General features: G+C 37.7%; 1 protein-coding gene across 4 annotated transcripts in view; it reads right to left on the reverse strand.

The window, feature by feature from the left end:
* PARD3B (par-3 family cell polarity regulator beta) overlaps positions 1–25194 on the reverse strand; it is a 392348-nt gene that overhangs the window by 345625 nt on the left and 21529 nt on the right. For all 4 annotated transcript variants that reach the window (XM_077181321.1, XM_077181319.1, XM_077181318.1 and 1 more), the window contains exon 2: positions 21022–21123. In XM_077181321.1, coding sequence (XP_077037436.1) covers positions 21022–21123 — 102 coding nt within the window. The remainder of the gene's footprint in view (positions 1–21021; positions 21124–25194) is intronic.

Consider the following 25194-nt stretch of genomic DNA (forward strand, 5'->3'; position numbering starts at 1 on the left):
AAAACTGTAGTTCTTAAAACACATGTCATAAAGCAGACGTTTTCCCTAAAAAGATAGAGATACCAGTACAAATCAGTCATATATGGGCTCCATCAACTCCCTCCCTCCAACAAGCTTTGCCTTTCCATTGCACAGTAAGATATGTATTCTCCATACTTCTGTTGTCTGAAATACTGATTTTTATTATATGTGCTTAACACCACAGCCTGCTGTCAGCAGAAATCAACACAGAACAGATCAACTTGTGCCTTCTGCAAGCCTGCTGCTTCTGAAAATAAGTTGTGACATGCCTCACGTGATTTTTTTTCCTTCTCTAAAACTGGCTTATGTGCAAAATTAGACTGATGTTTAAACAGTGTCAGGCTGTCAGAGGGAGAAAATGACAGTGCTACTGTGACACAAAACATGACAAGGAGAAAGATTAATCACTTACTCAGAAGTGAAAAGTTGAATACAAAACGCAAAACCATGTGTCTCAAATTTGTTATAGCAGGTGAAAGACTGAACGCTGATCCCAAGATATGCTTCATAAATTCCAGTTAACTGAAAAAATGAGTTTATTATAATAGCAAACACCCTTTGAAAACAAAGATGATGGAGTTGAAGGTAAAATTTCCTAGTGCAAAACCATTTGCTTCAGGGTTAAAATACATATACATACACCTGAAGTAAGTTAGCTTCCTACTCAGCACAGGAAAAAAATATCCAAATAGGAAACAGTTCCACTGAGAACAGAGGGGATAAGAACTCAGCCGTAAATAAACTCAAAAAGAGAGTCACAGCCACAATCCAAGAATTTCAACTGTTTATTCCACTATTTTACATCACCTGTACTACAGCATGATGTACACACCTAAATGTGACCTCTGTTTCCATCACATATCCATTTCTCCCTGAAATCCTGCATCCTTCTGTTGGGCACCTTTCAGAATAATTTCTCAGGTTCTGTGCATGTGGGTCCTGCATTAGTTTATTAATGAGACATGTTTGAAGCCTGAAGAGGTTAGTCAGCAGTGCTGTTAGTGAATAGGTTGGCAAACTGCTGGGGAAACAAAAAGGGAAATAGGAAAACTAATTAAGTGTATTTGTAATGATGTGGTAAGTGGTAACTACAACTTGATGATTAAGGATTTTTAATTCTTCAGGTGAGAGAATATTGTGTTCCTAACTGCAGTACAGCTGAATTACTCACTGGAGCGAGAGGCATAAAAGCATGGAAATAGTAGACGACTTACTCAAAAACAATGCAGAAGAAACCAATATAAAAATATTTTCCCTTTTAACAGAAAGTTCCTGCCTCCCTGGCCCAAGCACATCTAACAACTTCATTTTGTGCTCTGTAGTTAAACTCCCCTCTGAAAAATAGTTCCCTATCAAACCTTTTTCCCTTTCACACATTTCAACCCAATTAAAGACAAGAAAGATTAGTGTGAAAGAGACAGTTAATTTTAGAAAATTTATGCATAGACCCAAATGTGTTTAATTACTTCACTATTTCCCACATGTAGGAAAAACGCTTTTAAGTAGGCTGCAAAACAGTGTTTTAAAAAGCAAAAGCTGTGTACTGGATTGCTCCTGTCATTGACATCAAGTGGATAACAAATGAAAATGTAGCTTCTTAAACACTTACTTAGTTTTTCATCAGATTTTTAAAGAAAATCACAAAACATACCCCAAATTTTTCACTTTTGTCCTTATGATGAGGACTCCATAAAACTGTAAGGAGTTTTAAAATTGAATTATCTTCTTCTGTCCGTTTCCCTTCTCCCAAGAAACAAAACACAGACACCATCCTTGAGATTAAGCAAGAAAAGCCTAGTTCAGCTTGCCCCCATCCATCTCAGCCAGAGTCCAGTTCCAGAAACCACAAGTACCCCGGGACAGGAACACAGCAGTGGGGCTGAAGGATGCACAGAAACATTCAGACTTTTACAAAACAGACCAAGACTGTGCATTGAACATCCAGAAAGTCAAGCACAATAAGATTTAAGAACTGACAACTTTAGGATCATTCAACATCATTTTTTTTTTCCAGGAAAGGAATAAGAAAAAGAGGAAAAGACAAAGAAGACTACATCCAAGCTCAAAGGGAAAATCCAGTACTTCTAAATAAGGTTTGCTGAGCCAGAGGCTTGAAGGCTATGTATCCACACATTAGATTTTATATGGAACCAAACCTGTGAATGCCAAAATTAATGTTATACGTACCTGGAGAACTCCACAAGTCTTGCCAATTTAATTACTCATTTTCCCACAATTAAAATACATATGCCATATATTCTTGTATATGTAAGCATACACAATCCTTTGAAGTTGCCTCAACACTGTAGAAAAGAGAAAGAACACCTTAACAGCTGTTAAACACTTAAATAACTAGGCTTAAATTACTGGGAATCAGGAGCTAGAGCATTTGGAAGCCTGTTTTTCAGCCATGTATCATTAAGACAATAGAAATGCATCTTTTGTTCAAATATGTTTTCATCTTTTGTTCCTTCATCACCAAAAGCACTTCCAAGGGCCTTTACTAGCACAAAGTCCCCCAAGTTACAACACAGTCCTTAAATACTTTGCAAGTCCTGCTGGGCAGCACTTCTTTCAAATCTCAAAAACAGTATATTTAAAATCTATGGGGAAAGGAGCACGTGCTGAGGCACAGTGCACAGCACAGTAACTGTCCACAATAATCCACAGCCATTATCCAAAGCCATCACACACAAGGGCCAACTGATTCCATGTTCAAATGATATCAAATCTAGGAAACAAAGTATTTCAATTCACCTTAGATTTTTCCTTCAAATGTTTCTGCATTTTTCAAAGACAAGTCATCTATTCATGTGTTATCCAAAAAGCTCCCTTAGTTCAGCTTATTCAGTCCAAGCTTTAGCTGGAGCAGAGGTTTTCAACTGAAATATATAGCACAAACTCAAAACGATAGGTAATTACATAGCAAGTCACTGCAGACAGAACAGCCTTCTCCAAACACTGAAATTTATCTAGATAAATAAATGAAGAGATGCTGCCTTGCTATAAAATATAGTAAAAAAACTCCAAAAGACATTATCTAAATTATAGAAAGTATGTGATCACATTGCTGAACTAGTAAGTTTATTTACATTTTGCACTGCTGAAAGCCAATGCATGCAGTAACAAACAACTGAACTAAATAGAAATTGTTTAAAGTGCCCTTTGCAATTAACAACTGGGAAGAAGACATCAATATCTAATTAACAGAAGAGGCAATTCTTGTATAAGTTCAAAAACCTGTCTCTTAGATCCACTCTAAAAAACTTTGTTACAAATTTCTCAGTACTAGCCAGCTAACAAAACACTAGCTACTAGAAATTTTAAGAAGTGCTACATGATTCCAATCTGACAGTTCCTCTTCCTTCTCCTGAAAATGTTTAATTGCTTAAAATGTCAGTGCATTCAACATGATGATTAATATTCTACTGCTTTACTGGCTTTTCAAGGCTTCTTTCACAAAATTTTCTTTTTGAATAGACTACATGTACAAAACCATTTTAAAATATGATGCACCATGCCTCTGCCAGAAGTACTACATAACCACTAACACTGTTAGCTAATGAATGAAAGGAGCAAGAGTTATGATTTCACTAGCATTCAAATGCCACACACCAGGTTACAAAGGGATGGGAAGAGAACATGGGAGCAGCAATCTGCTAGAGAAAAAAGGAACAGTGGCACAAGACATCCATAAACACATAAAGCAACAGCACAAGCTCACCACACACTTTTCACAAGGGCATTGACCACATAATCAGCAACAGAGCTGATGTAGGTCAAAGACTTAAAATGATGGAGCAACATACTTCAGCAGAATCTGCACTCAGCCCTTAGATGTACAAGATGACAGAACCCTGCCAAATGATTTAGCAGTGCTCATCACTCAGTAGCACACCATGGCCAAGCCCAGGGCCCACTGGATGCTGCCCAGCCAGCTGGACACCCATCCCAGTACCACAGTACCCTGTGCTGCTCACAGCCCGGCCAGGGAGGCAGCCAGGGCAGGACAGAATTCCTCTGCAGGCAAGGTGGCAATGCAAAGAGAGACAATGTCCCGGGGCAAGCTGGGCTGGGGCAGGACTCATCCTAACCCAAGCACAGTTCTGTGGTATGGAAGACCCACAGCCCTGTATGCTGCATTTGTGGCTGATTTTTTCCACTCACAGTAAATTTTATTATTACAAATGCTCTCAAAGTTATTATTTCGAATATTCTCAAAAACTCTCTGGCACTTGCAATTCATTCCACTCTACACCTACAGTCTTCCACAAAGCACAGGTGACAAGGTTTAATAAATCTGTTGTTTGTGAAGAGAAAATAATAAATACATATATACACACACAAATTTTTAAGAAGTTCCTTATGTGCTCCAGTACTTTGCCAAGTTTTAGAGGAGATTGCCAAAATAAAGCAATCTCAGCTTGGATAAGCAGTTGTTTGCCACTCTGACAGAGCCTCTCAGACTTTGTGTTAGACTTCATTAAAGAAATGGTCTTGTCTGCAATATGCTCATCCAACCAACTGTCCTGTATCTATTTTTCCTGGCAAGACAGCAGCTGGAAACAGGGGAATTAATGGAAAAAAGTTATCAGGAATAAGGAATATGCTTTGCACATTTGGAAGTTCTCTGAAAAACATGATTTAAAGGGATTTAGCAATGGTAACAGACCAGTCAATGAGATTGCAGTTTCTACAGCTACTACTTTATATCATAAAGACCATCTAATCCTTTAGCCTTTAGCTGTATAGAAGAGCTGATGCAATGAATATCATTTATACAATTAGTAAGATAAATACAAGTATAACACATGCAGTTCTGAATGTCACACTAAAATGTGTAGGTGTAAGCCTGTATGTAAATGCAATCAGACAGAATGAAGAAAGAAATGGAAAATGGCTGCAGGTTAGAGTGAAGTGAGTGTCCAAGTTCAGCCCATTTAGCTTCTCCAAAAGTTCAGAGCTGATGACATTAACACGTGTTTTCTCAGACCACTTACACAATGTTTGCTTATCAAAAAGGAATCAAAATTGAAAAAGCTCACAGTGGGCACGTTCAAACAGGTAAGTAAAAGAACCCATTTTAACAAGTGACCGTAGCCAGTCCTTTGCCCAGATTAACGTACCCCTTTCCAAACCATAAATCAGGAATTGCCTAGTAATTGCACCCTGAACAGAATACTGGAGGTAGACTGGCAGGCAGAAACTGCAAAACAAGCTCTTGGGGTTGGTTGTAAGATTATGATGCAGAGATGGAAAACACTGAAATGACCCAATCTGCAAGCCACTGTTCCCTAGTCCAGCTAAACAAGTGCTGCTGCTACTATTTCCATAATGCAGTAGTGGTTTGGAGTGTTTCCTCGAGGCTCTTTGCTGTTGGCTTGGCTTTTTCTCTCACTTTTTGGAGAAAGGAATCTGGGGAGACAGGACATTGAGGAAGCTAACTGTATGCTGTCAGTCCATATTTTGGTTTCTAGGTATAGACAAACAACCAAAAAGGCTGTCTTTTGGTTTTGATGGGGGTTCTTCATTTGTTTGGGGGTTTTTGGTGGCTTTTTGTTTGCTTATTTATGAGGCTCATGAGATGGTTTACTCTCTCCTTCACCTTCAGTATATGATTTTTTCCTCTGTTACATCAAACATCATTTTGGTAAATTCTTGAAATAGATTGGCAGCTAATAGCATCCTGTTTCATTATACTATGGCTTTCCTAGATCTGATTCTGTTGGCACTTAGGTCAATCACTCTTCAAATCCCGCCTTATCCCTGATGACAAAAACCTTAGGTGCCTCTGCCTAACACAAGAACTAAGAGAGGAAGAAAGGATCTGCTCTCATCCCTAAATAGTAAGGATATTCTATTCACTACCCTCTCCACACGAGGCCAAGTACTGCATCTTGTTCCTAATTTCCCAGAGAAAATAGAGTACGTTGTTAGGTCAAATGGGAAGGGTAACATCCAGTTCCAGCAATTAGGGGCAGCAAGCAACAATACATAAAGACCATAGAGGGCTAAAAGATGCTTTGGTTTTTCTCGGGATAGAAGCACTCTAGGAATTATATTTACAAATGTCTGCACTTACAGAACAATGTACTAGAAATAAGCAGTTCCTCAGTTTTAAAAGATAGTTCAATTTTCTCTGCATCAGATTCAGTCAATAACGTGTCTTCCATTAACTGGATGAAACTGTTTTCTACTACTTGAAACTCTACTGCAGAAAAATTAAACAGGCAATTAAGACAGTGTTTATAATGTGTTCACAGTAGAAGTCTGGGTTTAGTGGGTTTTTTTCCTAAGAGTATGGAATAGACTGGGGAAAAGGCCAAGTACTGGAAGTCCCAATAACACCCACTGTTTATAATGCAATCAAATGTTAACTCAAGATAAAAATACCTCAAACGCTGTTTGTTATTCTTCCTCAATTCTATTCTATATTACTTGAAGATATTTAAACTATGTTTATATTTTCAGCTATCCTCCACAGAGTGGCTAGTGTTACTAAGCAGACAGCCAACAGCAAAAGGAATCATTGGAAGTATTTACTCATGTGCTTTAAGCATTTGGTACAATTTCAAAATTTCACTTCTGAAGAAATACATAAACCACAAGAAACCACTTCTCACCTGAATTTTCAATAGTTACACCACATTTTTATCTGTATTAATACAGGGGTACAGGTTGTACATGTAGGTCTAAATGGTCTGCCATGCTTGGCCTATCAGGAAGCTGGACATAATCATCCTCAACTTTCCTTTTCTACTCTGAGGTTACCAGCCAGGTAGGTCCTCTGCAATATTGGTGCACATTAACTTCCAATCTCAGTTCTACTACCAAAATATGATTAATTAAAGCAGAAAAGCAGGCAGCCCACAAACACCTGATGGCCGACATTTATAATGATCCAGAGCATTCTGAACCTTTTGACATAACTCTCCCAGTGTCTGCTGACAGGAATGTCCAAGTTTGGATTTTTGAAACAGTTGTTGATCAATTAAGTATCACAGCACAAGAACACGCTTTTCAGTCCACCCACAGTCTTTATTTCCAGGTCTTGTACTGCTTTTTAGACCTCCAAACTGTAGAATTATTCATATCCTCATTAGTTTTAATGAAGGAAAGTTGAAGTTCCAACTGCTGCAATTATCAGGTTTTCCTCCCCTATATGGTGACCAATCATCAAGTTTTCTAACCTTTGAAGCAGCACAGCTAATCAGCATAGCTCCAAAGCTCTTTCTGCTGCAGCATAATTCTCCAAATTTTTTTTTCTTGGTCCAAGGAGGTGAAAAATAAGTCCTCTGCAATATTTTTGACTTCATGAAATACAGCTTCTTGGTTGCCAAACTACATTTGGATGAAGCAGTGTACAGCTTTTTTTTAAAAAACGCCCACACACCTGTCCTAAAACCTAATTCTAAAACCTCTTTAAGAGCCAGACCTGCAGGGCAGGATGAGAGGCTATGCCAGCAGATACCTTCCTCCAGGGGAACAGACAGAACTTCCAAGCAAACTGGATACAAGAGCAACAGCCAGACCAGGAAGGTACATGAAGTGGTATAGGACAGTTCTTACTACATGTTCAATCACTATTTCTAAGTTACTATATAAATTATTCATATATTCCCTGCCTTCCAAGAAACAAATCAAATTTCCTTGACCAGAGGACAGTGGCAAAAATTAGACTGTGAAATGGCAACAAAATTTCTGAAACCTGTGAGCTACTACAGCAAAGAAAGCCCAGCTCAAAAAAGCTGCACAGTCAAAGGAGCGAAAGATGGTCCTATTTTCTTAAGGACATTTATTGTCCAATTCTAGTGCATTATTGCCTAGCAACACAATTTGGAACTGAAGTTCTTCCTGTAATGATTGCAAACAAAGAGCAGGACTCAACTCCTGAGGTACCACAGCAGCATGGCCACTTCATAAATGCTATCAGCCAACACTTTGCCCTACCCAGAACCGCTGCCTCCCACCACTTCTGGCAAAAACAGAGCCCACAAAAGGAATTAGTTTGGAAAACAGTTCTGGGTAAAAACAACTAGATTTTATGCTTGTGTCAAATTATTTTAAATGTAGAACTGCTCTTGTATGGTTCAGAGGGCAAGAGCATCAGGACTGGGTGGGGACAGACAAAACCATATATTTGAAAGCAAATGCACACTTAGGTTGGCTCAAGACTGCCACCAAACCACAGCTAAGGTAAAATTAAGCCTACGAAACATTCACTGTCTATGAGTGCCTCTTCTGGAAGAGAAGCCTTCAGCTACCAAAGTAAAAGCCTCTTTTCCAGAAACAAAGGAAACTTAAAAGGCTACAGAAGCACAGCTGTACACAACTGCTGCCACCTTCACTTTTGCATGAGAAGACTAGGACAGTACTCTAAAATGGTTATAGGGAAATGGGAATGTGAATCACTTATGTAAGATGTAAAGAGACCCTATATAGCTACAAGTCCTTTGCTGTATGTATCCCAGGCTAGCTTTATGAGGGCTGGATGGAACGGGGAAGGTTTTTGAGGGAGGGATTCTAAACACAAAAATGTTTTATCTTTGTAGGCTTTCATCTTCACAAAAAAAAATCTTGTAAAGAGGAAAAAAGAACCAATCTTTGCTGAAGTGCACTTCATATTTTATTTCTTGGATTAACTACTACTCTGTCCAAATAATTTACTTTTCCAGGTTGTGTTTATACATGAGACTCAATAGTATTCTAGCTGTGAAGGTGTGAAGGTGTTACTTAAATAGCCATTAAGTGAATGCTGCTACTATTCAGAAAAACAAAATAGAAGCCGTTATCCAAAGGGAGAAATTGAAATTCTTCACTTCTTTATTTAACAGTTACTATAACCAGTTTGCAGGGAGGAGGCACAGAAATATGAACTACAGTGCTATACAAGGATTACAAATAAAGCCAGTGGGTAGTTTTAGCTTCATACAAGATCTGGTAACTTGAAAACTAAATACACCACACATGGTGATCAAAGCTCCTTATATAATACATTTCATATCTACCTTCAGCAGTTTAGCTCCAATGTCACAAAGGGACATAAAGTATGTTAAGACACCTAATTCCTGTTGCTGCATTGTTTGTCCATCTCACTGTCATTATTCTACACTGACCCACAGGAACTTCTTGATCATACACATTATTTCCTTGAGGCTTTGACTGCTACAGGGAGATATTAGATATAAAGGAAAGTTTTGGAAAAACCTTCCTTAAAGGCTGAACATAAAACGATCTAAGAAACATGTCTTCTAAGAAAAACTTTCAGAAGTGTTAATATGAAATGCATTAGCACCATATGAAAGATTCCTCAGATTTTAAACACGTAAAACATTAAGATCAGGAAAATCTCAGTACTCTGAAATTCAGTTCTTTGATTTCTTATCAGTCAGTAATCTTTGTGTAGTCCCAGGAAGGCAAGCAATCATAACTTGAAAGTGCCACTGGGTCAAGCTTAACCTAGCAGCTTAAGCTTAGGACCTCAATCAACAGCAAATGAAGACATTTCTTCAGCAAAAGAAGAACAAGTCTTCATCTTCTCTAACAGAAGTTCTTCCAAGAAAATTATTAGCAACTTGATTACATTAACTTGATTGCATGATCTACCGTGGTGCATTTTATTATGCTTGAGAATTATACCTTAAAGTTAAAAATGCATTGGAAAAGGTGTACTTCAAAAAAAAAACCTAATTACTATAATTACTATAACCTGCTAAATAATTACATAAGCATAGAACTTGAGTTCATTGAAAAGTTAGCTCTTATTTTGTTTGAAAAAGCAAAGAAGACATGAAATGGCTCCATCAGGAAGATAATAACCAAAAAAATCCCCTATGAACTGAAAACTATCTAGTTTTAATTAGTAAAAAATCACAAACCACATAAAGAAATGCAACTCTGCAAAAACAATGGTATAACACAATGTACTATTTGAATGCTGTTCTAGGAAATCACATAATGCACATCTGTATTTGGCTAGCTCTTCATGCATTTTGACTATTGCTAGTCTTCAACTCAATTTTCAACAAAAAGCAACAGAAAAAGCATCCACAAATGAAGCTTCAACCAAGGTAAAAACAAATCAACTCTATTTTTAGAACTACCCTTTGCCATATATTGTTTGCAAATCTAACGTCCTTTTACAAACATAAATGTATTTTAAATAGATGGGAAGTAAAGGCTATATTTTACTCAGCTACAATTATCCTGCAGTGCTTTATCAAATGTTTTTATCCTAGGGTTCTTCTGGTACAGGAAGCCAGGAAGAACAAGCTAAAGGTAGCCTAGATGTCCTAAATTCTTTCCTCCAGTTCCAGCATTCTGTTCTGAAAGAGGGAACAGTACATGACAATCTCTCAGAAGTCTGCATTTCTGCAGCTGCTCTGTGGCCACAGGAGAAACTGTGTCACTGCTTTCTGCTGTTACCTTAGGTGGTAAAGGAACAGCAGAAAGCACTGGCACAGTTGCACTCAACAGTTCTCAGGCTGGTCTTCCTCCAGGAACCCAGACTTTTGACAGCCAGAAACGTCTGTCCTCCTCTGTGAACTCAGTCCGCCACCAGCTGCTCTGGAGATACATTGCTTCCTTCTCCATGACAGTCCCTGTCCTCAAAGGCAATGGTAAGCCTACTCTAAAAACCATGTTTAACATCTTTGCTCTTCACACCACTTCTTTCACACTTGTCCAAAATGATTCCGAACAACAAGCAAATTCCAACGATTCTTAAGATTCAAGCATCACATACTGATTCACAAATCTGAGTGATTTGCAAAACCTCTTATTTTCAGATAACATAGTAACGTCCTGAAAGCTGGAAACCCTTCAGACAGGAAGAAAATATTGTTGACTTTCCTTCTTTCCAACAGCCACTTTCAGTTATATGAATAGACAGGTATACCACTAGAAAATAAGAGTTTGAGCATGAGCTAAACCCCAACAGAAAAACTAGACAACCAAAGATATATGTAAAGAGAAAAGCATCATCCACTACTGAACAGAAAAGTAAACTTAAGGAATCATCTGGCATCCTTTGTGGATAGCTTTACTACACAAACCAGAAATTAGAATAGCCTTTATACACTTCAGAACACACACTGCCCAAAACTGTTAGCATGTATTCAAAATGTTTTTCTTATTTCTGCTTCTTGAGCTTGTGACTTCTGCATTACCAGGCACCTCGCCAGGTAATAACAGGGAAGGAATCTTCAAAAACAACGATGCTGTCAAATGTCTCAAAAGACTAAAAAAGGAAGGACTGGACTACCGGCACAACAACGAGAGAACAGCTCTTAATAGCTTCATCTGATTTTGAAGAAAAAAAGGCTCAAAATCTCTAAAGAACAATTACATGTGAAGTCATTATTGAACAAAATCAGTAAAAGGGCTTGTAGAAGGTGTCAGCACAGAAAACATTCTCATTCTAGAAAGTTCAGAGTATTTTAACATTACATCTTTTTTTCAACTAGACTACTTACTCCTGGATATGTCTTCTTACAATATTTTTCTGACTGCACATTTTTATTTAAGGAAATTTTTTTGTGTGGATTTTTTTTGGCTAACTAGCTTAACTTCAACCATGTAGTGGTAGCATTCTATCTTGACCCTTAAATATGTAATTGTGAATAACTTGAATATTTTTTTTTACTCAAGTTCTTGAACTACTGTTCCATCTGTCTTTGAAGAAAGAGAGGAAAATCAAAATCCCTCAAGACTTGAGCCTTTAAATTAATCTAACTCACTTTTACTATTAACTCCATTGTCACAGAATAAGAGAACAAGAAAGCACTAATACTGAACAGAATTATAGAATAATTTAGGTTGGAAAAGACCTTCAAGATAACAGAATCCAAGCATTAACTCAGCACTGCCAAGTCCACCACTAAACCGTGTCTAAGTGCCACATCTACACACCTTTTAAATACCTTCAGGGATGATGTCCCAACCTCTTCCCTGGGCAGCCTATTCTAATGCTTGACCACCCTTTTGTGAAGAACAATCTCAATTTTCCATGGTGCAACTTGAAGCTATTTCTGCTTGTCCTATCACTTGCTACCTGGGAGAAGACATTGACCCACCTTACTACAACCTCCTTTTACAAAGGTGTAGAGAGAAAAAAGGTCTCCCCTGGACTTCCTTCCAGGTAACATCCTCCATAAAACTTGTAATTAGTTTATGAACACAGTCAGTATTCTGGTGCTTTGCAGAAGATATTCCTATGCTTTCAAGAAGATAAAAGCATATTCTCTTATTTCTACACCTTCTCAGAAGATATTTACTGTACAACAGGTATATTAAAGGTCTATATGTCTCTATCCCTACAGCCTTTCACACACATCAGCCTCTCCACCCTGCAAGGAAAGAACTAACTCACACTTACTTGGCACTTCCAATCAAAGTCCACTGTGCTTCAGCCACAAAGCTGCCTCCTGACCTGAAGTATGGAGCCAGTGCCCTTCTCTGACTTTTCAAGTTAGACTAAGGTAGACTTGCTGTTAAACTCCATATTACATACATCAAGAAGTTGGCACATGTATGCAAGGTTCTATGTGTGCATTTTCAAAGGCAATTTACTACATATATTCCTCAAATATGGCCACTACACTCTAAATAAAATAAGGGTTGATGACTCAAACCTGCACACAAGAATTGAGCTGGTTTTGTTTTAATATTTGTAGGAGGTATTTGCTTTCACAATAGCAGTGGTATTAGGCATCTCCCTAGTACACCAATCCCATTACAAATTGTTTGAAATATAAGTGAGATTTCTACCAGGGTTTCAAAACTTTAAACAAGCTTTAACTTTCTGGAGAGAAGAGACACAGGACTTAAAAGAACAGAACTTGGTACAGGAGTTGTGTACTGATCTAAAATAAGGAAACCTGACTATACTAAAGCATTTTCCCAAAACTTCAGTACCCAGACCAACATCAATTCATTGGGCCAGAGCACAGTCTAAAAAGGAATGAAACACCAATACAAAACTTCTCCTTCACCACTGGGAAACAAAGTATTTCACAGTGGATGTTTAATTCCTTGTACTGAAAGAATCTTTGGAGCCCCAACTGTAAAAGGGAAAAAAAATCCATTCCCTCATTAAATCTAAATAGGACATGTGCTACAGTAGTATCATAAATAGTTTCAGTTGCAAAGGACCTTTAAAGGCAATCCAAGTCAACCCTGCTGCCGCAGACAGGGACATCTTCAGTTACATCAGGTTGTCCAGAAACCCATTCAACTTGATCTTCAGTGTTTCCAAGGAGGGGACATCTGCCACCTCTCCGAACATCCTGCTCTAGTGTTTTAGCACCATCACTGTAAAAATTTTCTTCCTTCTCATCTAGTTGAAATTGGCCTTCTTTCAGTTTAAAACCATCACCTCTTGTCCTATTGTAACAGGCCTTGCTAAAATTTTGTCCCCACCTTTCTTACAGGCTCCCTTTAAAGTACTGAACAGTTGCAATGAATCTCCTCGAAGCCGCCTTTTCTCCAGGCTGAACAAACCCAATTCTCTCAGCTTCCAAAACATATTGCAATTAAACCCCTATGTCGAAGTATTTAAGAGCTCAGCTTACTTTGTATAGCAAGACAAACCACCAAATCATCTTAACACCACAAGGCTACAGCATTTTACAATGCATATTACTCCCTTGGTAAGCATTAACATATGTGTGTGCTTAAAGACACTTAAGTATCAACACATGTATACATAATTCCAAATATTTGTTACATCAATGAAAATCACTAAGAAGGAGTAACTCTTCCACCAGGTTATGTTTACACAAAGAGATATTAAGCTTCTTTTCATCAGGAAATTTGAATGTTCATTCAGTTCATTGTGGCCACATGCACTTAGAACGACCTCCCTCACTCCCCTCCACCCCTTTCATTGTGCAAGAAACAGAAACCAGACAGCCTCACTTGTCAGACCACCAATTAGCTACAGTACTTAGTGCCCAGATGACAAAACACATTTTCAGGTCAAGAGAAAGTGTCACAGCTGTACAGCTGAATACTCCCCAAAAACTAAGAGATCCAGGTCCCAAACCTTCTGCGTTGCTCTGTGTTTTTAATATTCTAAAGAGCCAAAATACAGATCAGATAGAGGGATCAAAAGAACACCAAACTAGAAAAGCACAAGTTTACATCAAGATTTACATGAAGAGAATTTTAACTCCAAAACCCCCCATTTAGCATTTAAATAGAAAATCTTATTCCAAAACTATCAGGAATTTTATTAGTGTCACAGATCTACTGTCACAGTTATTTAACTTATTTTTAAATCTGAAACAAGTAATGGAATACTTATCACTTTTTGGAAAAAAATCTGGTAGTTACAGATGTTCAGACAAAGAGTTCACAGTTCAGAATGTTCAAACACAAACATTCCACTGGAAAAAACTAAAACTGAGGAGTCCATCTGGTAGGAACCTTCATGCACACACTACTGTTGAAGTAGGTAGAACTGAAATAAGTAACCATTGCAAAATGTTACAAGATATCTATTTTAAGAAAAAATACATTATACATCACTAAATTTGTAAAAACTTATAAATTCTTCTAGGATAAACAGGAGGCAAATTTATGCATACAGGCACCATGCTACAGCTCTGAGTCTATAAAACTGAATTTTCTTTAACAACCTAAGCAACATCTGACCATGTATCTGTTCCTAAAGCTATGAACTTATCTTGAAGCATATTGCTAGACCTGAAGTTTATAACAAGAACGCTTCCAGTAACCAGAAGCACATGATAGTGTAATTGCACATCCCAGAATGTAATACTACATTTAAAAAATGGTTATTTCAATGATTACACTAATGAGTTCTGAACTTCCAACCCATGTGCATACAGTTTCATAATTACACAGCTTGAAATCCTCATCAGCAAATCCAAATGCTCCTGAAATCCAAATCATTTTATAATATTGAATAATGCATGGCACCTCTGCAGCAATAAATTAAAACAAATTTCATAAAAATGCAAAGCTTCATAATCTGTGTTCTAAAAGACAGTGCATTACTAAAATAAAGTGTTGTTTAGTAAGTACTAATGACAGTGGTTTGTTGACCCCTCCCCCTGGTATTTACAGTTCAGACCCTATGTCAGAAATAAACAGACCAACTCCTACCAAAATATCCTTTTTTATATGTATTTATATGTATATGGTGGCTCACAGCATATCCTACTACAGAGAGTGAAATCAGACATCTGTTTCTTAAAGAAGCACTGGCTCAAAATTGCATGAAACTTTTTCCTCCTGAAAAGCGTGAAAACATGTTTTTAAAAATAGGCTGCAGCTTGACTGGTTTACATATTATTTTGTCAATAGCAAAACCAAAACTCCGTCTTAGTTCATTGAAGGGCCAGCAAATCAAGGTCTACAGTTTCTCTATAAGAACAATCCCAGCCCCAATGCCTTTTTTTGATTGATTTTGAACTATTGGTAAACCCTAGACAAACTCAGTGGAAATACTGAGCAAGCATCAGTGCTGTCCTTTTGAACAAGTCCAAAAGCCTTGTCAAGATGACAAGAAAAGTCATTATTACAATCAATGAAAAATCATAGAATGGTTTTGGTTGGAAGGGAACATAAAAATCATCCAGTTCCATCCCCCTGCCGTGGGCAGAGACTCCATCCACCAGACCAGGATGTGCTCAGAGCCCCATCCAGCCTAGCCTTGAACACTTCCAGGGATGGGGCATCCACAGCTTCTCTGGGGAACCTGTGCCACTGCCTCACCACCCTCACATTGAAGAATTTGCTCCTGATATCTCATCTGTCTCTTCCTTTACTTTAGAAACCTTCCCACTTGTCCTGTCACTATGTGCCCAAATCAAAAGTTTCTCTTCCTCATTTTTATCATCTTTTAGGCACTGGAAGCTTGCAATGAGGTTTTCCTGGAGCCTTCTCTTCTCCAGGCTGAACAAATCCCAACTCTCTCACCCTGTGTTCACAGAATAGGTGCTCCCTCCCCCAAATCTACTTCGTGGCCCTCCTCTGGACCCTCTCCAACAGGTCCACATCTTTCTTGTACTGAGGAATCCTGACCTGAACTCAGTATTCCAGACTGAGTCTTGTGAGAGCAGAGTAGAGAGAAACACCTCCCCCAGCTTGCTGGCAATGCTTCCTTTGATGCAGCCCAAAAGGATTGACACCCTGTTTTGTTCTTGGATTTTCTTGTATCCCACATTTCCACAACCCTCAAGGTCTACAGAGTCAAATCCAGGTCAAAAAAAAACTGCTCTACAGTGCTAAACCCAGACAGCCATCACTCCCAGTGACTAAACCTGCCTGCAAACAACAGAAAAGTTCCAAATCCACTGGCAGAATACATGCCTTCAGCATATTTTTCTACCTGAATAAACATTTCTTTTGTATAATTATATCAGTTTTGAAGTTCACATCTGCTTCATTTTTATTGCTTTGTTGAAAAATCTTCTCCAAACCAGCCTCACGCTTGCAAAATCATCACTGAAACTAAAGCTACCTGCAAAGGCTTCTGTCTGAAGTAGGGCTTCAAAGAGTTACTTAGCATGTGTGACGAAAGCTTCAGCCAGATCTTGAGCTTCTTATCAGGAGATGCATGGGCCCAATAGCCATTTTGAACAGCCAGCAGCTGATTTTCCTAGCATTAGGAGACCATCCAGGAGACATGTTTTTTCAATATTGCACTTCTGCTGTAGTGAGCTCAGAAGAAAGAATTCATCGATTTTCCTATTTAATATTTCATTAAATGCTTTGCTAAAATAGGTATCTGAGCTACACTTAATTCATACCATTTACCTGATATCATCATTAGAAACAGTTAAATGACAGTTGCAGTCACTACAAATCTTGATACAGTGTCACTATTTCAGCATTTCATTGACGTTGCTTTGTGTCCTTCAAAAGCTTCTGCTGCTGTTAAAAAACCCTACTCATCTATATTTAACAAAGAAGATACCCAAGAAGAAACTAATTTCTAAGATCATACTGTTATCCTGCTATTTCAGTGTCAGCACACTGCCCATCACAATGCCTTTTTTTATTCCTTCCACTTCTGAAAAAACCACCCCATACCACAGAACACCCCCCACCGTTAGCAGCGGAGCTGCCGACAAGTCTCTGGAGAGCTTAAAGCCACATCACCTCCTAGGATGACATGCCTAATCTTTCACCATCAACACTGATCAGAAAATGTACCTTTACAAAAATGTTCAGCAGCTTTGTTGACTCAACTGCAGTTACTGCAATACTGCCCTTGCAAACACAGTCTTAGAAAACAACACCCAAGATATCCACAAAAACCAAAAACTACCAAGCAACAAGAAAAAGACACAGAAGCAAACAAACAGATGAAAAAAACTCTACAAAAGAAAATGAAAACAACCCAAGAAAAACCCAGCACCCTGATAGCAGACCACCATCTCCTACTTCAGAAGGGCTCTGTTGAAAAAGCACACCTGTAAACATATTTTGCTTGTATTTAATCCTGTGAAAATATGAACACATATATACATATAAAGTTTGATGGAAAGTCTACTTTCCCTATAGACCTCTACATTTATTCAGAAAGCAGAACTGTTCTGATTGAGGAAGCTTGTTGTCCTATAAGCAAAGCAAGTTTTAACTTAACACAGGCTTTCATTACGTCTTCTTAGCCTCCCCAGGTGTTTGCTAGTATATGAAAACATGATTCCATGTAAACATCAGCAGGAAGTCTAGATGGTTACATTCAGTTTATGCATTTCAGACATGTGCCAAGCACAAGGCTCCATGTACACAATGCTATCAAAGGAAACATTTTGTACTCTTATCTTTTACACAGTAAAGAAATTTTCTCAGAACATTTTCTTGCTGAAGAGTTCATTTCAAGTGGGAAATCTGTTAAGAACAGTATACAAAGAGGACTCTATTTATAGCTTCAACATTAAAATCAGACAATTTAAATAGCACGTTCTTATTCAACTGACAAAATTTGGGGATTTTAATTAATTCATCATTCAGAATATCAGGACATGAACCAATTGCTGGAAAATGTGCTGAAAACAAGCTATTTTAAAGCTATTCTACAAAACTATGTCAACTAGCCTTGGACATCCAATTTAGGTCACAGATTATTGCTGAGGCAACAGCAGCAAGAGAGTCTCTCGGCCAGCAGAATTTCCAAAGCATTTTCATGTGACATGTTACCAAGCATATGTAATACTAATTTAGATCTTTTTTATAGGCAATTAAAAAAATGCCACTCTGTCCAGCATAACTGCACAGTTGAACTTTGATTAATCTGGAGTTCAAGAGGAAGTCAGGAAGTTAATGTAAGCAGAGCTCAAAACCACTGCCACTCCCAGTGATGGGCATTACACATTCCAGTGCCATTACTTCAGGGTTGGAACTTGACCATTTACTCTGTTTTTTAGTTCCCTCTCATTTGTTCACTAACCCATCACAGCACTTGCTGCTTACCTCATGAGTAGTTGTGTCTCTTTAACAGTCTATTGTTAAGGACTGTCAAAAGCTTTTGAAATTCCAAATAAATTATATCTGATAGCACTCTCCCTGTTTTGTTGTCACAGTGAAAGAATTCAATAGATTAGCAAAGACATTTTCCTCTGAAGAAACTGTGCTAATTTACTGCTATCAAAGTATGATCTAGAGCAGATTATCTCTTAAAAGGCAGCAGTGTTTCCTCTGCCACTGAAGAAGAGCTTGATGGTAAGCAGTGCCAAACACACCTTTGGTTAAAGGCACTGAGGTTAAGTGCAATCTTATTTTTATAGAGAGTGACTGATTTAATGTGAAACTAATGTCACTGGCTTGGATGCACAGCAAAGGATGACAAGGAAGCAACAAATCTGTGGCCTATTTATCTACTGCATATACAGATAATCATAACCAACGACAAGCAGAGCACAGATAAACGTACCAAAAATTCCTTCATCTATTCAGGGCCTTTAAACACCAAATAAGATAGCAGGCAAATCTGACCTGAGCATCTCCTCCCCTTCTTTGCAAAGCTTAAAGATCCCCTAGTAGAGATTCTCAGTGTGAAATAACACTGGTGAAGGCTCAAAGACTAACAGGCCACAGTAAAGCTATCAAAACTATTTGTAAGCCTTCTATAGGACTGGTTCTTTGATATCAGATCATATCAAACTTTGTAAGTAGGTAGTATGGACAGCTCCTTACACATGCTATGGCCCAATTCCACTCTCAAATGAAAGAATTTTCCAACCTCTCAGACCAGCAGATCCCTTACAACATTCTCCCTTACTTTAATCAAAAAAATCTGATTTTTCACTGCAGCTGCTCTGTTCAGCAAGTCTCTTATCCCTGTTTCACCAAGCTACTCTGAAGAAAATAAGATGACAGTGATACATCCCCTGTAATTGAGATATCAGAGGAAGAGAAATTGAGGAGTTTGCTGTATTCCTAAACCACACCAGACCACTTCAAAGAGTAAGATTCAAGTTTCCCAGCGAGTTTTCCCTAAGGCAGCCTCAGAGCCTCACTTAGCACTGTCATAACTGAGGAAGCTTAGACCCACAGCTGTGACCTAGAAGCTTATTCAGCTACACATACTCAGCCAGTGACAGCCACTGACAGGGTATAGCAAAGGCTCTGGTCCCAAGTTAAAAACTACATGGCGTATCAAATATTCTGCACATTGATGCTCACATTTCCACAAGAGCTCCTCTACCAATACTTCAGAGAAAATCCTGGGTAAATGTACTAATTTTCATTAACTGATGAGACCAGCAAAACATTTCTCTTTGATGTAATATCTCATTTTATGACATCTTATGCTTTTGGTTTTATTCTTTATACATAGCTGTTCAATTTCAGAACTCAATCTTTTGTCTCCAAACACTCCTGAAAAAAAAGTCTTAAGGTGTGTTAAGTGTACTTTCAATAAATATGGACAAGCAAGAAACACAAATATGATAAAAAGAATATATAACAGAGTTCCACTGTTTTTAAAAATTCCCACACAAACCACCCTAAAATGACACTGAAGTACACCCTAAACAATTTTCTAAGATACAAAGAAGCAGCATCCCATTAATCATAAGCAAAATGTTGTTTTGTATTAAGTCATTGAAGAATCAACACAGCATACAAAACTAACAATTCTGTTTGCAATATAGTAAATTACTTTTTAAGTCGTCAAGCATATAGCACCTTAAATAGACAAAGCAATTTGTCTAAAAGCACAAGCATATCCCCTATTTGGATCTTCAGTTTAAAGCCATTAATTTTTTTCCTCTGATTTTATGAGGGAAAAAAAAAGATAAAATCAGCAAAGTTTCATAAATACCCCCCTTCTCTATGCTGAATAAGTCACCAGTAAGTTTCCCAAAATTATATTTTTCTGACAATCAAAAATAAAATTAAAAGAGGTTTCTCTGCAGTTACTACTACCCAGACAAGAAATTTTATTTTATTTGAAATTTATTTTATTTATTTTATTTTAATTGAAATTTAGAGACTCACACCTTTTAAAATTAATAAGCAGCCTACTCAGACTTTCACTAGCAAATCATAGGAACTCCTCCCAAAATTTAACAGGTCAAGGTGCTGTTCTTGTCATCACAGGATTTGTCTATTTTGTCACACTCAACCATGGCATTTGAATGATTCTCAAAAACTTAATTCCATGCAAAGGAAGAGATTATAGAAGATATTTTACATGGTATTTATTTTTAAGTGACATAAAAAAGAAAAAAATTCTTGCAAAATCCGCATTTTTCACCATGGTATTTGAATACAGAAATAAAAAGAAACACAGAACTACTTGAAAAGGTTAAGCCCTAAGTGAACCCTGCTAGGCTTCTCTTCTCACTGCTTGGGTCATATTTCCCACTCCCCCATTCTACTCCAGAAGGGAAGAGTTACAGCAGTTATGGGCAGATGAGTTTAAGAATATTTAACATCCATTTCACCTGCCATAGATCCAAGAAATGAGAAAGCAGCATTTGTTATTTGAGAAGACACAAAACATTTTCATACAAGCTTTACCTTATCTTTGTCTTCCACAACATCTGCCAGCACATCATCTGGGTCCAGGATTCCTCCATCTGTATACTCCAGGTGGTGAATATTTACCCAGGAAGCTGGATCCTGTAAGACAGATACAAGAATTCTTAACCTACCTTTGCATGATTTCAGTGCTATCAGACATAGCAGTTGTGTGTCCCACTTATTTGCCACCTACTTCCCTCTCTAGTCATGAGGTAGAAAACTGGAGCCACTACTCAAAATTGAAACTGAGAGCAACTGAAAACTGCAGATGAAAAACAAGGCAATACCTACAGAACACTACACAAAAAAAAAAAAACCTTTAAAACATGCATTTTTATTTCCTTATCAATCTTTATCTAATTTGAATAGTAAATTTAAAACAATAAAAAAAAATTTGTTTTGCAATACTTTAAAGATAGAATATTTTGGTTATTATCAGCATAAACAAATAAATATATATATATATATGGATTGGCATGTACCCCTCCTGACAGGTTGTGGGGAGGTATATCCATATATTTTTAGACATGTAAAACACATCCATCATTTCTTTCTCTGAGGAGGCAGATAATCCTATTGTGGCAAAAAATCCCAAAAGAATAAGTAAATTCCAGTTTGCTTTCACAAATAAGTACTCTCAAATTCCAATGCAACACTGAGTACCATATTAACAGGGATCAGATTAATTCTCCAAAACTAATGCTTTCTTCATAGATTATTAACTCCTTCACTTCAACAACCAAGAGTTGAGCCATCACTCCACTGACCCTGAAGCCAAAAGGCTCAGAGTGTACTGCTCAACAGCAAATTCTCCCTGACAGGAAATAGAAAATGAGAGAGCAGACACACAGCCTGTAGCCACTGCCCCCAAACTATACCAGCTACCTGTGTACACAGCTTCCAAGTGGTATTTATGGCTGAACTGCCTTAGTTAAGACTTATCCTCCTAGGACCAGTTCTTGTGGTTTAATGAGCACATGGCAGCTCAGTGAGTCACAGTGATGTGTGAGTTCTCTGAGCTATCAGCACTGATGAACATTGCATCTGCTGCAGCACAATGAAGAAAGAAAACATGCCTGGTTAGGATTATAAAGCGTATTTGAGTCCTCCATCAAATATTATGAAGAGTGGCCAGAATATGCTAAAATTAAGGGCCAGGAAAGGGGCATGCACACACATAGCTTTGAGAAATGTTTCAGAAATGGACAAAAAAAGGATGACAACTGATCACCTGCAACTGAGGGTTAAGTGTAGTAGATACAGTACAGCTGCGTAACAACCACACAATTAAGCATCTAAAAGTATTTCTATTTGTAACATGTCCATTTAATCTCTAATTTACCTCTTACTACAGTTATTTAATTTTGCAATGAAACCACCCATTTGTGAAACAGCAAATATTTGTTCATTCTAGGTATTACAAAGTTTAAGAGTATCAATTAATATGCTTTTTCCTCTGCAAAGTGACAAAGTGTGGAAAACTATTATAGCTCAAATTTCTATCTTTAAGCCCAGGGCTCAGATGTTTTTACCATAACCATAAAATTCTAAGACAAAAAAGCAGAAAAGAAACGTACCTTTCTGCAATAAATAAGCAGGTTGAGATTATACAATTTACCTAATGCAGTTATTAGTTTGACCCTACCAATAAAATTAGAAAATATGATACTCTAAAACCAGAACACATCAGTAGCTACAGATGTTCCACCTGAACCTTTTAACTAATGCAACCACAAAGCTTTTAATAGTTAACAGCATTAAAACAGCATAATTGAAAATCACTCCTCTTAACTGGATAAACTTCTGTGGCTAACCTATTTGGCTGAAGGTACATTAAAACCCGCTGTATTATGGTGTTGAAGTGTTAAGAATAAAGTTGAAGTTAAAAAATACACAGCTGATTAGAAAACTTTACTTTCAGTGTTCACTTCTATTTGTGATTCGGTAACTGTACCAACCGAGATGAGTCATTGAAACAGAACAAAGAAAAAACAAGTGTAAAACCCTCTTGTCCCAATAGAATGATGCAAGTTGGCAGGACACAAGCTCAAGACACACAGCCACCCTAAACTACATTAAATTTAACAAATTCTTAACCCTCTTTTACTTTGGGCCACAGCAAAAACAGTAATTTAATTATTTTTATTAGTGGCAATATCAAAAGAACATCTCTAAAAGTCTCAAAGAACAGAAGATGCCATTCCTCAGCAATCTTTTGGAACAAGTGTAGCCAATGCAATATTCTTTAAAAGAAAACAAAGACAATTCACACTGAAATACAAGAACTAAAACTGGGCAGGATTCAGAGTTTGTTTTGAAGAAAAATACTTAATGGCTTAGACACATGCTGTGGCTCAGGTACACACAGTATGAACACACTACAACCTTCAGTTCTCAAGGACTCCCCAGTTACAATAACCAGCATAGACTAGAGCAAGACTGAATACTTGCTGCCTCAGAAATAAAAATGTGAATGGCTTATATGAACTTCATCCCTGAAAGCTAAAAGCCCATGCTGGGAGCAGGGAGCTTTTCATAAACTTGTTTGATGAAGCAAACAGTAACTACTGCTAGATAGCCCAGGTTATCATCCACACAGTCACAAAAGTAACAATCGTTCATCTGACCAGCAAACCCACTCGGCCATTCAAAAAGATTTCAAAGTCAGAGAACATTTTCTCTTCTTTCAGTCAACTCCAAACACTGCCATGCATTGGATACAAAGTGTCCATACAAAAACAAACAAACAACAACAAAAAAGACCAAAAAATCAACAACAACTAAAATCTATATATGTTTGTTTCTTCTGTGTTTCTTTGCCTGCACCAGGAGTCCAGACAGCTTCACTAAATAAAACATTAACATTTTAGAAGACTCATTACTTAAAACAAGCTGTTTTATTAACTGTTGTCCTCTTATTGCAAAAGCTCCCATACCTTCTTGGTGATTTCTCATGGGCATCTCCTCACAGCACTGACTCCTTCTTCACCACACAACCAACAAACTCCAGCTCTCCTCACCCAGCTAACCCACTCTTTCATAGCACTCGTCTTCTTATTGGACACAGCTGTGGCCTATGAAGGGCAGGCCTGTTCCTAATCTTGGTGATTAGTACAGCTGCAACTCCTCAGGTGTGAGACTACCTTCTGCACTATTCTCTTACATTCTATTCCTCCACAATTAACTACCAGCAGACATAAAAGTTGAGTATCTAAAGTTCCAAACAGCACCGTATCCACATGCATATGCACAAACTCACATTTTGCACATTATTTAGAGCTCAAAAGGAGTAGAACAGATCCAAAATATAACCCTGGTACACCCAAGAATCATTATCAGAGAAAATGAAACCTGCTCAGGAGAAGGACTGTCCTATTTTAAGGTTCTTATGCTTTACTATGATAGAACAATCAAAAGGGGCATCAAGAACACTTCAGGTTTCCATGTGTTTTAAAACTCCTAGGCAGGAGATAGATTGCTTCTCTAAAGTAACAGAGTAATTTTATAGCTCATAAAGTATATGACTGAAAGCCTTGCAAAACAGAGCTTGCTGATTCTACAGTGTCTCCTGAATGGTCAAAGTCAGAACCCAGTAACAGAGATGACAGGCTGTGCAAAGGGTCAGCACCAGACAGCTTCAACAAAATAACACTTCTTACCTACTGAAAGCAGCAAATGCTGGATGACACTCCATTTTTGATCAGGGAAGAGATTAAGAGAATACTTGTTGAGAAGGCACTTGCTGAGAACCTATGAATTATAAAGGAAAAGAAGTCTAACAACTGTATTCTAAAACACTAGGACAAATTTTGGGGTGGTTTTTTAGATGATTGATTGTTGCTCCTTTAAATTTCTCTAGCTTGAGATTGAAATTTTATTCTAATGAATGACAGTGTCTAGAACGATTCTTCACTGTATCTTCTTAATCATCATGATTAAAACTTGACATGCTTTAAGTTTTGAAAAATAAAAAAGCCTCTTGTAAAAATAAAGCACTAATAGAGTCTGGAAGCTCAGGGCAGCAATCAGGTATGATTACCTGATTCTATCTGTGCTCCTAAATGCTCTCCTGTTAGAAAGGTCATCTTGAAGAAAACACAAACTACAGTTCCAAAAAATCCTAGCATCACAAGTGGGGAGAAGCTCTCTCACAGCACAGTACATAACCCC

The sequence above is a fragment of the Agelaius phoeniceus genome, chromosome 7 (genome assembly GCF_051311805.1).
Source record: "Agelaius phoeniceus isolate bAgePho1 chromosome 7, bAgePho1.hap1, whole genome shotgun sequence".
Classification (NCBI taxonomy): domain Eukaryota; kingdom Metazoa; phylum Chordata; class Aves; order Passeriformes; family Icteridae; genus Agelaius; species Agelaius phoeniceus.